The 16,759-nt window shown below is 40.8% G+C and overlaps 1 protein-coding gene across 1 annotated transcript in view; it reads right to left on the reverse strand.

Moving 5' to 3' along the window:
* The window catches only part of HECW2 (HECT, C2 and WW domain containing E3 ubiquitin protein ligase 2), a 103,691-nt gene that overhangs the window by 69,536 nt on the left and 17,396 nt on the right, over positions 1–16,759 (reverse strand). The window contains exon 2 of the mRNA XM_010011032.1: positions 4,423–4,530. Within this exon, the coding sequence (XP_010009334.1) occupies positions 4,423–4,530 (108 nt within the window). The remainder of the gene's footprint in view (positions 1–4,422; positions 4,531–16,759) is intronic.

The raw sequence follows: 16,759 nt of genomic DNA on the forward strand, positions 1-16,759 counted from the left end.
ATAGAAAAACACCTTCCCAAATTAAGGCATAAGATGATTTTCTTAAAAAATACAAATCTGAGGATTGCAGAAGGAATGTGAGGCCAAACCCAGCTGACTCCCACTGATTAACATTAATGCAATTAAACTGGAAATACTCCTGCATGAGATTCACTTGCATATGGCTTGTTAGCGATCTTCTGAGTCTGTGCACGTCGTGCCCTACGGAGATGTTACATTACTGGCAAAAAGATATGTAATGTTCCTAAGCTCTGAGACTGCTAGGGAAAAACCACAAGCAAAGTCTTTGGGATTACACGCACGCTGCCTGATCTCATCATTCAACAGTAGCAACTTCTGTTCCTTTCCTTCACAAAAAAGGAGGCAACTTCAGGCCAGTTCTGACTGCAAATACTAAAGGATTAACATAGTTACAGCGTAACTGTTAAGAAGCATCATCAGCCCTCATCGCCACAGCTGGTTCAAGGCTTCTCAGGCTTGCAGCAAACATCCCCCTCCTCTCCTTGTGTATAGGTAGAGCAGGGAGTCTACCAGTCATGTAGGTATAGCAGTATACAGGCAGTGGCAACTAAGCACTGTGCTCCAAACATGAAAACCCTGCAGTGACATAAGTCCAGCTCTAACTCAATTATATACCAAGATTTCCATTACCTGCTGGAGCTTCTCTACACATCAGAGCACAAGCAGTAGAAGACTTAGCCAAAAGTAATATCATCACATTCAAGTGGGAGACTTGCAAGTCTCTGCACCAGGGGTGGAAGGACCCCATGCATCACTGTGGCCTCTGAACACTGCAAAATCTGCACCCTGCTGAAAAGGAACTGGGCTCAGGATGGACACCAAGCTCAGTATGAGCCAACACATGGATTATATTAGCATCACAAATACAACAAACCACCTCACAGGCTACATTAGAAGAAGTGTGACCAGCAGAGAGATGGAAGTTCCTGTCCCCCTCTACTTGGTACTGGTGAGGAATACTGTGCTTAGTTTTGGGTCCCTAGGTTCAAGAGCATGAAGAAAACAGAGAGGACAGCAGAGGGCTAGAGAGATGGTTGGGATGGAAAAAACGTGACCTGTGAGAAGAGGCTGAAGGAGCTGGCCTTGTTTAGTCTAGTGAAGAGGAGGTGAAGGTGAGAGACTTACTAGAAACTCAATTCTTTCCAGTTCTATCAGAAGATTTTTAAAGGGGCAATGGCCCCAAATTTAAGCATTGGCTATTCAGATTTGATGCCAGAAAAATCTTTTCAGCTGAAACAATACTGCAGCACTGGAAAAGGTTACCTGTCCTTGAGGGTTTTCAATACTGTGCTTTACAAACCACAGCTGGCCAGGTCAAGTGCCAGACAGAGCAGGAAGCTGGATGCAATCAGCATTCCTAGGCTGTGATTAGTCTAGATTGATCCATTTTGTCCAACAGACATTGTTGCCTCTTATTGGAGATGCTGCTTCACAAACTCTGGGACAGTGCTGCTGAATCTGGGATTGTTCTCCACTTGCTGCTTTCATTCACTGTGAAGCACAGTCAAGTTGCTAATGGCCTGCTGCATGTCATTACTGTGAGGAGTGAATATGACAAACCTCTAGTACCATGACATGCAATTGATACATTCTGCCTCTTATAAAAGGTATTTCTAAACACAAGAAATCTACAACTGTAGAGTTCTTTCCAAATTTGGAAAATAATAGCAGATTAAAGCATAAGAGATATCTTAACTTCAATAATCAGGTATGTATGTGCTCCACCCCTGGCAGTGTTCAAGGCCAGGTTGGATAAGGCCTTTAAGTATCCTGCTCTAGTGGGAGGTGCCCCTGTCCGTGGCAGGGGGGAACGCGATGATCCTAAGGTCCTTTCCAACCCTAACCATTCTATGATTCTATATTTACTGGGGATATTAGCCTCTCTGTTTGCCTCTACCTCTACTTCCCTTGCTATGACAGTGGCATCACAACAGTGGTACAGTAAGAATACGAATTATATCAGCATCATGGCAGGAGAAAGATGTTAACAAGGGCACTAAGTTCACCTCTGTGGCTGGCACAGGCTGGGCGGTGACAGTGTCTGCAGAGCACTGCAGCTCTTTCCACAGCCAGCCCGGTGCCGCGCCGCAGAGGCAGTAACACTGTGGTTGCACCTGAACCGCGCAGCCACTTGCTGCCTGTGCCTGGGCTGTGATTTAGTGATCTGAGGGATAAAAAAGAAAGAAGACAGACAAGAGCAGCTGCCTGTATTTGCATTAGAGGTGCTTCAACACCTATAAGCTACAAGAAAAAGCCTTGCTGAGCAAACATGGTCACGTATCTGTGGAGCTTCTAGTTTAAGAAGTGGAATCAGAAATTCAGTTAAGGGTTTCAGTGTAATTTTTGTTGTCTCACTAGAAATACAGGTGTCACTGGTGACATATTTATCTGCCATACTATGTGCTATAGCAGCAGATGCTCAAAAACATTCCTTTTTACAGTTCTCAGCTGCTGCTAATTGCTTGTCTCTAGTTCATTGTATGGCAGAGAACTGTTCATTAGTAAAGCTAACCATAACCGAAGAACATATTTCCTGCACTCTTTCTATCAGTTGGTTGCAAAGAGCAAAGTCAGTTGCAACTGGTTTTAAGTCAAAACTACAGGTTCTTGAAGCATTATCCTAGGTTACTCACATGAACTAAAAATGCTGTTCAAGAGCCTCATCTCCATACATTACGGAGCAACACATAACTGGCTAGAAGATACAAACATCCTTGAAGTCAAACTGCCTGTGTTGGTAACAATACTGACAGAGAGTATGTACAAGAAAGATGAGGCAATGAACTCTCCTAACATACTTTTTAATCTGCTTTAATATACTTCTGTCTTTGGCTCCAGGAAAGTTAATTATCTTGATGTTTATTATTCTTCTTGATCTTTATCGTCAGTTTAATCATTTTTCCTGTAATGAACTCCTGAAATTGGATTTAATTTTATCTTATTAAAAACTTGGCAGGATTCAATGATGAGTTCTAGAAATAAGAAGTTTTCATAAGTATTTATGGCACAGGGTACACAACACCTCTTGAAATACACGTACTGCTGTTATGTCATTTAATTAGAATAAAAATTGCTGCCAAGACCTACAGTTAGGAGCCCTGCAGTGTACAGCGAAGTAATAGAGTGGGAGTACTTCTACTTAGTTATTTATTTGTGAGGGAGGATTCATTGCTGTGAGGCTAAACAGGTGGTAGAGCAGCTCACAGCTCTTTCGGGACTGATTGCCACTTTGACGCTTGGCAAATCAGAGTTTCCAGCAAGCTCAGACATAACATTTTAGGATTAGAACATCAATTTCTTTAGGGGGTCATATACTTTAGGTGGTAAGATAGCTCCCTTTTCATCAAAAAGCAAAAAACCAAACCAACCAAACAAAAGGCACACAGCAGAGCGGCTTAGCTTCCTACAAACCCTGGTCACCTAAGGAAATGCCAGAGCTCTCTGATTGGAAGCTTGGCTACCAATACTCCCTATGGAGTTCAGCTGAAGACTTTTTCTTCCAGTCACATAGAGACTTGGTATTTCAAAACTGCCTAGTGGATTTCCCAGCACAACAAAACTTCAGCTGAGAAATCCTGGTGCAACTGGACAGGAGACTGGCATTTCCTAGAGACAAATCTAACCTTTGTACTAACAAACATTAGCAAGCACTACTAGCTTATTACAGTTTCCTTCACGTGCGTTTACTATCAACGTTTGTCTAGCTGAAATGTTAACTTCTTGGGAAGGGACTTCATCTTTCAATGTGTATATACTATATGACACTGCAAAGGGCAATTTCTTCCTCCCTTAAACTGAAGCACACTAAGAATATCCCCATGTTCTAGATTCATCTGGGATAGAGCTAGTACTATAGAACATCATGCTCAGTATATCAAAAGGGGGGAGGGGGCCCACAGTCACTGCTCATGTTGGGCTGGGTATCAGTCAGCGGGTGGTGAGCACTTGTACTGTGCATCACTTGTCTTTCTGGGATTTTACTTCTCTCTCTCTTTTGTTATCTCCCTTTTCTTCACCACTACTGTTTTTTTTATTATATTTTACTTTATTTCAGTTATTAAACTGTTCTCATCTCAACCCACAGGTTTTACCTTTTTCTGATTCTCCTGCCTATCCCAAGAGGAAGGCAGAGAGGGAGTGAGCAAGCAGCTATGTGGTACTTATTTGCCAGCTGGAGTTAAACCATGACACCCTGGAATACAAATGTACAGCTGAGTTCAACTCCATTTTTATGACAGCCAGCAAACGCACTGGAAAATGCTGCCTCTTAGAGCAATACAACCAAACCCTTTGGTTTATCAGAGGGATTGAAGAAATGGATATCAAATGCCATCCTGTTGACTTGCCCTGACACAAAAGCATGCTTGCCTTTTGATATGCATTTGATAAATAGGTACTCACATTCCATAAAATAGGGGCCAGGTTCAATTCGCCACACAATTTGTCCTTTCTGTGTGCCAGTCACTCCCCGATTCTTGGAATCCCAGAAATTGGCTGGAGAGTTCTCATCTGAAAGAGGAAATTAAAATATCTGTTGTATCAGTAGTGTTTATAAGAGCAGTTTTCTCAGCTGTACGTTCCAAAAGACTCAGATACAGAGAATTACTTTCAATTTAAAAAAAAATAAATTTAAAAAAATCAAACTAACTGGCAAAAGATAAATGGATTCTCTTCCACAGTTTTTAGTTGGATCAATTTATGCAGAGTGAGCAGACATACATACAGCCAAAGTAAACATATGGTTTCCTGTAAGAGATGACCTGCCAAGGTAAGGTATTAAATTCCAAAACTTCTCTAACTCAACAGAGGCTGTTTGGAGCTCACTGAAACTTCATCACAGACTTACCTACCATTTTATGCAGTGGTGCTGTTCTACGATGTGAAAATCTAACATTCATTCCCTACCTAGGAGTACAGAATTGCAACTAGAGGTATCAAGACTTACTACAGTTTTCAACATCCTATGTTTCAGAAACTAGTAAGAATATTATTATACATACACCAAAATATCTGACACTTTCAGTCTCCTGACAGGTACAGTATTACTCCTTATCAGTGAAGCTGAGTTACAGGCTCAAAGCGCAGACCTGTCGCTTAGTAAGCCAGACACACAAAACAGAGATTCACCAAAATACATTCAAAAGAGAATGGAGAAACAAACAGTAAGTATCTGTAGATCAGCTTAGTAGTATCAGTATTTTCTCCTCTCGAGCTAAGCTTTTTGTCCTAACAGTAACAAACACACACCTTGGGGTCTGTTTTTTATTCACAAGCTTGTATTCAGGCACCCAGAATACTGCATGAATGAAAGAAAATCAGAGTGAGCTGCTGTTTGAAAGGGCACAAAGGTTAGTTATGATCACACTGAGGAAGCTGACATAAATCCAACTCAACTCTTTTATACAGGGAAATTCTTCATGGATTATAATGTTTTACAAGTGCATTTAGGCAGCTGTTTCTTAACTGGACAACTATACCTGTCAAATATAACCTCGAGTACAACATTCAAATTCTTTCCAGTGGTACTTGATATCCCTTAGTTTTAACATTAAAACCAAAACAAGTCTATATGGTTTACAATGGTGCTCCAACCGAAACAATACACTGTTGACTTGTTTATTTACTTTTTTATTCTCCTAATCCAAGGCCCCACTATTATCTTCCACAGACAGAACTTTGGGAAGCCATGAGATATAGCTTAACTTCTAGCAAATCTAAAGTAGTGCCTATTTTGTTCCACCATACAAACGTGGCTATCCAAACCCCAAACCATCACTACCAAAAGCGAGCAGATTTAAGAGTTTCACAGTTATCTGAAACAGATAGTTTTAAGTTATTCAGTGTTCTCATTACATCCAGGTAAATAAAGATGTACTGTATGACAAAAAAAACCTCACCTCCCCCTAACATGTTAGAGTTCTTCCCAATTTCTGAATTTCTGTACTTAATCAACTGGGAGAAGAGTCTGTTCATAATCCTAAGCAGGACAGATATTTGGCATTCATAACCATCAACATTACATTTTTTATTCTTAGCTTATTCAACAAATGAAGCAACTCTGAAACAATGAAATATGTCTTTAACAGTGAGACGGCCAACATTAAGGCACAATAAATTGTTCTTTGTTTTTTAAAAGCCAGTAACTAAGTAAAGTCAATGGTAATTTTCACAGGGCCATCAGCGAGCTGCAGAAAAAGTCTTGCATGAACTGAGTCTTGAATTCTGAGCTGACAGTTACAAGAAAGCAGAACATTTTCTTACACCTTATCTAATAAAATCCAACATTTAAGGAGGTGCCTGGATTTTCAGCCCTTTCATGAAGGAACAGTCTCCTCTGCAGCAATGAAGACTAAATCATTGATACCCTGCCCACAGGCACACTGCCATTGCAACAGAAGGTGGTGCAGACAGAGGGATGGGAAATGCTGGCAGACCACTGCCTGTCAGCAATGGACTCAACTTACAGAATTCATTCTAGACGGCTTTGATTTTCTTCTGAAACAGATTTTGTTATCCATTCACACGGGGGAAAAACTAACATTACTAATGCATATGGAAAAACAACCTTGATAATAATAAGTTTGATAAAATAATAATAATTTGATAATAATAACTTCGATAAAATAAGTTCATGGGCTTTAAAAACAGAAACTGAACAGAAAAGAATCAAATGGCAGGAAAACATTAAAGTACACAATGTTGCTGGAATTTACTTATCAACCCTGCAATAAAAAAGCTAACAGTGAGAGTCTCAGTAGGTTAAGCTGTGCAAAATGAAAACCAAAAACCAAATCAAAATAAAGAGTTTGAGAGCACAAAAAACGGTGTCACCACTACCTCATCCCTCCTCTCCCCCAAAACATATATATGTATGTACGTGTGTATATACACACAGACACTATATATATATATATTCCATAGGGAATAGGGAACCTCAATTCTGAGAAGTTCTACTCCCATTTTAGAACATAATTGTTACTGTTTGTGAAACTGGCAGCTGTTCCAGAATCTGGGCCAAAGCGTAGATATAAATATCTCTTCCCAGAACATAAAATATGCAACAAAATACTGTCTTACTGCATTGGTATCTTGTCCAGTGAGTCTACACTTCTGAAAGAAATAAAACCACACAAGCTGCACAATAGCTTTCTATCCTCAATAATTCTTAGGCACAAAATATTACATAAAGTAACTTATTTCTCAGAGCTGCAACCAACCTCTGCACAAATCTGTGTATGTGAGACATGTTCTACAATGAATAATGGGTAGTAATAAAAGTATCATTGCGTGGAACTTCACACTGACCAGTTCTTGAAATCACTGTGAAGCAAGCACATTACAAGTAATAATGTTTTCTTTATTAAATTGCTAAGCAATCAGCCAAACCTGAAGTCAGGAACTGAACTAATTTTTTCCACTTTCAGGCTTCACCATCATTACCAATGGCATCTGTAATATCGACAGCCTGCGCTTGCCATGTCAGCATTGTAACTCCCCACCCCTGTCCACAGCTCTGCCCTGACACGACAGCAAATGGGCTGCAGTTTCCTCTGGCATATGTCAATCCAGTATGGCTATCTTATCTGAAAAGCAATACGAGTAAGTAAAAAAGTACTGGATAAAGTGATGCACAGTGTGATAAAAGAAGAAGGTATCATTCTTACATAATAGGTTTTCACAATAAAATTATGCCCATGAAAGAGTAAGAGCCATCAGAAGCTCCAATATGCCCATGCCTTTTCTGTACTGGTGGCCCAGGGCTGGACACAGCACTCAGATATCTCACCAGTGCAGAGCAGAGGGGAAGGACCACCTCTCTCAACCTGCTGGCAAAGGCTCTTCCTAACGCAGCCCAGGAGCCAGTGTGTGACCTGGGCACACTGTTTGCCTATTTCTCCAGCCTGTCTGAATGGCAGAACAATCATCTGGTTTATAAACTGCTGCTCCCAGTTTTCCATGAGGATATTATGGGAGTTTGGAAGCCCTGCTAAATCAGTATCTGACATCAGGGGTCAGGAGGCTTCTGTGGAGTTCACATTGAGTTCTTTGTGTCTTACCACTTTCGCTATTTCTGTCTTAGGAATAAAGATGAACCACCTGAAATCCACCACCTTAGGAGTCACCTTGCACAGCTTAAATCAACAAATAAATAAAACAAGTAAGATATGGTCTTTTATAAGACAGTTAAAAAATGAGAACTGGTTCCAATTCATATCTGAAACAAGCTTTATAGTCCCAGAGCAAAGACTGGGCATATGGAAATCAGTGCTTATCTTCTGGTTCCCATTTCTGTGGTCAGTAGTGTTAGGTTATGCGATAAAAGGCTTGCCTCCATGAATACAAAGGACTTTTATTCTTCAAATACCAAAACATTACAGAAGTCATGAACTCCTAGTGTGGAAACATCACGGATTGCTTAGTGCATAGGAAAAAATTTAACAGTTCCCTACAGCAACCCAAAACCTTCAAACTTTTACATACTGATCTCTTTTCTGTAACACGTTTATAAAGATGCTTATATGCAGAGCTCAGGGAGAAGGTGAAGGTGATGTTTAACAGGTTCTGAATGTCACTGAATGGTTTTAATCATACACAGTTTTAGGACTTTCATCTTTCACTACCATATATGGCCATTCTAATTCATAGCTCTTGAAAAATCCTTGCGGCTTAGCTCAGAAGAGATCAATCATGTTTGTAACACCACTGTATCCCTGCATAACTCTGGGATTTACATCCCAGTCTCGGGGTTTTTCATCTCTTTCTAGAAGTTGTTTTATGCAAAATCTTTTGAAGTGTTTGTATTGTTTATTCTTAATTTGAAATTTTAAACGGAGTCCAGATTGCCAAAATGCTGACCGCAACATTTTAGGTTAAATTTAATGAATTCTTGGGCACTGAAGAAGATGCATGGGATGCATACAATGATTAAAAGAGGTGTTTTTACTCAGCCTATGAAAGCTTATAAAGCATTGACCTAAATGTCAGATGTTCTCTTACAGTATATACCAGATGAACTGGAAGGCTGGTAGATAGCAAGGCTATGAATGGTTTTGTCTCAAGCTGAGATTCATGGATATGCCTCCAGTTTCTCTCCTAAGCATACTTAGGAGAATGGTCATCCTTTGCCTATTTTACTCCATCATTTCACTTAGTCTTTAAAGGTAAGAGGCTTGTAATTAAACTAAGGATAATTTGTAACTGAATTTTGAGCCAACCATCATGAGATCTCTAGGATGCAAAACAGAAATCTGATGTACATGCATTTTACTGCATGACTTCCAGAACCTCAGTCCTGGTGCCAGTAAGTGCACCCTGTTTTTTGGTGTGAGCACAGACTTCCAAGCAGTAAAACAGACTTCCACCAAAACTAAGACTAATAAACAGTACTTACTGTGGATTCTGAGCTGCTGACTGGGAAAGCTTGTAACACTAACTTTTGTGCAGTATTTTCAATTTGGTGACCTCTACTAATCTTAATACTAGAAATACTAAAAAAAATCCAAACCCAACTGTGGGTAATCATTAAAATAACAGTACAAATTTTACTGAACTAATGAACTAAATCAATTTCTCTCACATACACTCAGAAGCAACTGAAAACTGCATCAGGACACATTTAAAGAAGGCAAATTTTGTCACCTGAAGCCTCACTCCTTTTCTGGAAAGCCAGTAAGTAAATTAATAATTTCAAGGCAGAGCTTCCATTGCAAAGACTTATTATAATAAGTCTTATAACATTATGTCAACCCATATAAAGCACACTACATATCAGTGACTACTGTACACACAAGTATTTACCTACTAGTGACTACTGTACACACAAGTATTTACCCACCACTACATACAACTCAGGTTCTGTGAATTCCCCATCCCCGTCTGTGAATAGTTCACAGGCTTTCTGGAGGAACCAAAACGTATCTCACGGAAACCAGCACCAGTGTATGCAGTACGTTGCTGAAATTAAAGATCAACACTTAGTTGCACCTTCTAGCCTTACCTGCCCATTCCAAAGGATGCCTGTGGATCCTAAACTGCATTCCTCCATCTGAGAGAAATTAACAAACTGAAGGATAAAAGAAAATGAATGTTTTACAGGATGGATTCTGAAAGTAGCATTCCTGTTCCCAATCACAAGCAGTATTTGCCACAAAAGTTGCCTTCTGGACCCTCCAGCTCAAGTTTGAAGCTCTGCATTAGCACTGTTGTATAATCTCAGCTCCACGAGGCGCGTCTGTCCTCTCCCTTCCTCTTGTCATTTGAAGGAAAGGGTTTTAGAAGGATGTTCTCAAGCTCCCCAGCAGTTTCTAACAGTGACACACAATCGTCTGCCTCTTCTCCTTTAATCAAGGGTTTATCAAGGTTCAAGCAGCGCGTGTTAAAACATATGAAGTATTACGTCCTTCAAGCTCAGCTATTTGCAGCCACTCCCCTCTGAAGGGTACAGGATGCCGAAGCCCCATCCTCCCTCCACTTCCTTCCTCGCCTTTTCCATGGGAGGATTCCTAAGCACGGCCACGGCCCCGCAGCATGGGGCGGGCTGATGTAAACAGGAGGATGGTTAAATCCTAGAAATGATGGCAAGGCAGCCACAGCAGCGAGCACAGCGGGAGCTCACTGGAAGTGCTGGCTTTTGTTTACTCAGTATTTCGCTCTCCCACATGACTTCCCCACAAACCCAATTATTTCAGAGAAGACCAGACTGCTCCGTGACATTTGGAAGGGATGAAGCTGCCTTTAAACCAGGATAACTCTGCACTGGGCACTCCTGGGTGGGGGGATAAGCAGGTGGCAGAGAGCTGCTATTGGTACCTCTACCTCTTTCAGGTTGGTGAATGTCACCTTAGAGCAGCAGGTCTGACAAGGCTCCCGATGCCAGACCCTCTGACTGCTCACAAGCCTCCTGATGGATGCTGACAGCTCACCTACAACTCCCTCAACTTACAGCAAGGACCAAAACTGCATCAAAGCTGCCCCACTACTGCAAGAACAAAAGGGGTACTTAAAAGGTATCTCTGCAAACTGATCCCTAGGCTGCAGATTAAGTCCTTCACAGTACAGACTTCATGAAACTGCACACTTTTGGAACACTAGGTTCAAGCTCTCAAGGCAAATCCTGTTTTTTCTTAGTCAGATAACAAAAAAGGGGGCACGACACCTCCACCACTTCGGGTATGAATGCTTATTCATACTCATGGAGTGTCATATGCTTATTCATACTCAGCTTAAAGACTCAGACAAATGCTCCCAGTTGAAGAAATCAAGATGGACTCTGCTAACAAAGGGCTGAAAGATACTGTATTGCTTTATGTTTTCATGAGTACCTCTAGGAACTGTATTTTCAAAGGACAGGAGGGGAAAGAACACCAGAATGAGACTACTGCAAGAGAAATTCAAACACCATTGTGTACTAAATGTTTGGAAACTGTTCTGCCTTGAACGGCAAAAGAGCAACCCCCCAAAAAACTTGGATGGTAATGAAAATACAAGACACAAATCTTCAGCTAAGAAAAGCAAGGGCAGAAAAGGAAGAGGTCGAGGAACGTACAGCAGATGGTCTTACAGGTTCACATAGGAGGGTAGTTCCTGTTGGGGCTATTCATGAAGGTGATGGTGCACTGCCAGAGGTGCCAGGGCTGAACTCCAACCTGGACACAAATATCTGCCTTCAGGTGACACAGGCCTGCTATGTTAGCAGTGAAGGATCATCATCATCTAAATTCAAATACCTAATATCGTGACCCAGGGTCAAAAGATCAGGGAGGTGTTTGTTCTTCACTGCACAGCAGCAATTTGTTCCCTTGCACAACCAAAATTAAGGTTCCCATACCTCCACTTGCTGCCCCTGCGCTGTGGGCAAGAAGAGGAAAGAATCCAACTACATTCCCTCAGGTGCCCTCCATGCCCCCTACATACCACATATACTATGTTGCTGACATTTATTGCACTCTGTTACTTTTCACAGCAAGAGCAATTATTCATTTTTACACCTGTGACTGAGAGGGTGGTCAGGAATAAGCTGTATTTCTCTAACACTTCACGCCTACTTCAGCTGCAGAAGCAGAGCAAAGGCAGAAGCCAAACCATACACCCCATCCAAACACTAAATAATGAATTTATATTATGAACCTTTTTGCTATTGAAGCTTAAATTAACAGAGTGCAAGATTCTTGCTCTCATTTTCATACACAGCCTTTATCCTGACACTGGCCATTAGATGGACTATTTCCTCCTTTTTCAAGAATTATGCCACTGCCTTTTGTTTCCTTCTATCTGTAACACTTCAATGTGGGGATCAGAGCATCTCCATGTGCCCTCACATAATGTGATATTTCCAGGCAGCTGAAAGGATTAGTTAACTCGAATGCAGGACAAAGATACTGCAAAAAATTAATACCATTTTTTTCAGACATATGACACAGTACAATGGCAGGAATAAAGTGGAATTCCACTTCTCCATATTCAAAGAAAAGACATCATTGAAATTCAAAGCATTCAAAGACAAAAATAAATCCTTTCACCCATCTCACTGGCAAAAATTCAAAAGCGTAACAATAGGAAGGAAATGACCTCAAGCTTAACCTCTTTCCTGAAAATCTTACTAATCCTCCTCCATAAAATGATGTGCATTTCATTCCCATCTATACTTCAGGTTTCACAGATGTGCCAGCCCCATGGCACAAGTGCTCTGTGCAGCATGGGTCACTGACCAGATGATGAAGCTCACCTGGAAGCCAGATGCTACCCCACAAGCGTACACAGCACTCGTGCTTCTGCAATTCACCATGAAAGACTGGATACTGTGAGAAAGAAATAATGTTAGACAAAAAATTAAGCTAGAGAACACCACTGAATAAACTCTGACAGATGGTGCGGCATGCCCTAAGACATAAAGCCATCAGATACTTGATCGTATTGCAGAAAAGTCCCTACATCTTTGCAAACTGCTAAGAAATCATCTACCATTTAGTTCACTGAGGTCCATCTGGCTGTATGTGGGGGTAAATACAGCATCCCCCATGTTGTAAGTACCCCCACATACATGTACATGACACACCTCCTCCTGAAGGAAGGAGCTGACGCAAGAGCTGCACCACCTCTCCTGTCAACTCACAACCATCTCAGCTGCTGATGGTTTGGGGAAGGTGTCATCTGCAGGAGACAGAGACAGCCTGTTCGTCAGGGAAAAGCCAAAAGCAGTGGCCACCAGGCAGGGAACACTTTGGAAATCCAGATTTAGACCACCAATGGCTCCTGAAGTTGGTCTGCACTTAAATTCTAACAGACTAGACTAACACAGTGGGCTACCATATTATAAAGATTAGAGAATAAGAGGATAGCAAAGATGAAAGCCATATACTGAGGAAAAGGGATCTCTCTCCTGCAGCATTATCCTTGACACTTGCAGAAATCTTTTGGTTTTCTTTCAGCATTTCCCTGTGTCTCACACCTTGTTAAAAATACGACACAAACCCACCTTCACAACCATAATTCTTTCTCAATACACTCAATACATCCTCTCCGAGATCCTCACTTCCTCAAACACATCCTAACACTCCCACAACCTTGTAGCCTAAAGGTGATTATCTCCTGCTTTTAACGGTAGCAAATCCAAGAAAACCAACAAACCTCTCTGTGTGTACAAGTATCCTAAAGGCCTGTTATTCTGGCACAGGACTATTAGCAAATCTAGAAACACAAGCCATTTTTCCTAATAAACTGTAAAAGGTCATTCTGGGTGTAAATACTGTCAGAGCTGAATTTACCAAAAAAAGCTTTTCTGTGTCATATTTAACGTGCCAGACTAAGTTTATTGTGGAATGTTTCTCATCATTTTCCTTCTCAAACACAACCTTATATGGTGTCAGATAAGCACTTGTTTGCTGGCGGTGCACGAGCTGCTGAGCTTGCTTGAGCTGCACGCAGAAGAGGGTTGCAGCTTCCCAAGAATAAAGGGCAAGCCCTTTTATCTGTGACCACATTCCCATCACAAATCTTTGCCAGAAATACTAGAAAATATAACAAAGTATTCCTGCGGTGGAAGACATGATACCAGCAAAGCTGTGCTTTTGTCAACATAGCCTATCCTGCCCCCGGATAGATCCTGTTGGTAAATAAACATTACCAACAAAAGCACAATTTTGCTAGTGCAGCTGCACTTACAGAGAAGGCTTTCTCTGGTGTGACTGTCTTGGTACAGATCATATGTAATCTCACAGCCAGTGGAAAAAGTGAAGGATCATTTATTTCATGGCCTTCATGCTGGTTTTTATGGACCAGCAGTATCTGGTCATGTTTGCAGATACCCAATGCAGAAAGATATCAGAGGAACTCGGGGGCTTGTGTTATGTTTGTTGGGTTTGGTTTTTTTTCTGGTCAAACATTTCTGATGTGGAAACAGTAGAAATCACCTCAGGAAGGGCCAGATGGTTATGGCAGCCCTGCCAAGTCTACCACTGGGGTGGTAAACCCCATCCCTCTTCCCTCCTTCATAGCCCCGAAATGTATGTAAAACAATTCCTCCTCTGCAATAACATCACTATTATAATCCAGCCTGCCGCTACTCTACGACAACAGTATGCAGTTTAACTAACCAAGAACTGGAATGTTCAGGCTAGTTGAAAGTTTGGGCAGCACTGCGTAGCCTGTAGTATACAGGAAATCAGATGTAATGATCTCTTCTGGGTTTAATTTTGGCAAAATTTAGGCTCATTTGAGAACCATTACTAGCTCATAAGCTAACCTCAAGTACACTTCATTCCACATGTAACGGACGCTTCAAAAAGAGGTTTTTCTGGTGGAACAGCCAGTGAACAAAACTGCCATAACTAAGAGACCTTAAAAATAGAGTCATTATGACTGTGTGCTATTTTTAGGTTCTTTTTTGTTTGCAAATCTGAAAATAAACCACCAGTTTGAATCATTATGAAATGTACATGTGCCCTTTAAACATGGCACACATCACTGAAATGCACATGTATAAAAAGCACAACAGGCTAGAAGAGATTTTTAAAACATACACGTTATTTTAAGTCTGTATTTTGAAACTGTTGTAAGTTGTCTTTTGTTCTATTTATATTTATGAAATTTTAAAATCATCTACCAGCAAAAAGTACTTGGCAATTATCCACCAAAACTTACTGAAACATTAGGCTTGAGTACTCACCTTTTTCTCCAGATGACATTTTGCAGTGCCTCATCTTGGCTACCCAACAAGCAGAGTAAAATTTATTACCAGCGTATTTGCTATGACTGATCTGTAGGTTTGCACAGAACATTTTCTAGTGTCCTTCTTTCCCTTTTGTCCATCCTTCTGCTCCCTTTTCATTTTTCCTCCAGCCACTCATACAGTAGAAGAAACTACCCCTATTTAGATGGGATTTATAGTAGTTCTGGTACATCATCATCAGAAACCCTGTCAGTGGTGAGATGAGTACCCTAAGAAGTACCTAAAGCATGTATCAAGCCTGTTACTACCTGTGTAATAAGCTACAAAACTTCCTGTCCTAATTATCAGGAGCCATCCTCGCCCTAATTATCAGCAGTCACCCTACTTCCTATGCCCTACAAATTAATAATTATACGAGAGTACTTTAAAAAGCCGCATAAATTTTGCAAATACTTTTTTACAAGTATTGTGCTTATTTCTATTTTTCATCCTCTGGTCCTAAAACCGGAATGATGATATACTGTAAGAAACTATAATTTACTAATGAAGTTTCCAGGTTAATAAATTTATCAAGTCAAAAGTCTTTATCAAGACAGATGATCCTCAAAACTGCTGGAAAGCCAGAACTAGTTATTGATCACAGGAATCAGCAATCATTTTAAAAGCCCCATTCTAACTTACTCAAGTGACACAAATTCCCCAGTTACTGCAATTACCTTCTACAAAAACTGAGCTGAATTCATTGGTGCATTACCCCACTTGACGTGCTGTTTTCCCACTCAGATTCTAACAGACATATCACACTGGCAGAAATATTTACATTTTAGCAAGTGCTGGAAAACATTCATACAGCACAAAGGACAAGCTCAGTCACTTCAGATCAATCACCTACTGGATGTGCAACATCTTGACAGACAAGACTTTCCATGCACTGCAGAGATACAGACAAAGACCAACCAACCATAAGCAGCTACCCCTGTAAAGTTACTTCATGGACTTCACTCATCAAAATGAAGAAACCCACCAGGACAACAGTGGTGTCATCAGCAAGAGCTTGCAGTTCATGTCACTCCTTTCAATGAAAGAGCCAGAGGCCCAAACAGATTCATTATATATGTATAATAATTCTGTGTATGTTCTGGAAAAATCTTTAATTGTATATATGCAAATTGCAAGCATACAAAAAGGCAAAGTTCAGTAAATATATTTCCTTTCTAGAACTGAACAAATAATATGCACTTTAGAAGAAAGTACAAAACATAAAAGATACGTGTTCCTTCTTACATCCCCATAAGGGCATAAAGTATCTTAATGAGCTGAAATCTCATTTGTGGGGAACTCTCAGGCGTGTAATAGGAAGGAGGTGCTTCCTTGCCAGATGTCATGTTCTGCTTATGGCCATGGAGGAGAATGAGTGTAACCATGAAAACAACTTCAGTGTTTTAACTGCCCATACATGCATACCCTCCTCCAGTTATGACAAGTGGCTTTTTGTGCAGGTGAAAGTGCCAACAAGAATCACTGATAGTTTTCAAAAAAGATTTTTATCCCCCCCCCCCCCCACCGATCAAA

The sequence above is a fragment of the Nestor notabilis genome, unplaced genomic scaffold (genome assembly GCF_000696875.1).
Source record: "Nestor notabilis isolate BGI_N333 unplaced genomic scaffold, ASM69687v1 scaffold8760, whole genome shotgun sequence".
Classification (NCBI taxonomy): Eukaryota; Metazoa; Chordata; class Aves; order Psittaciformes; family Psittacidae; genus Nestor; species Nestor notabilis.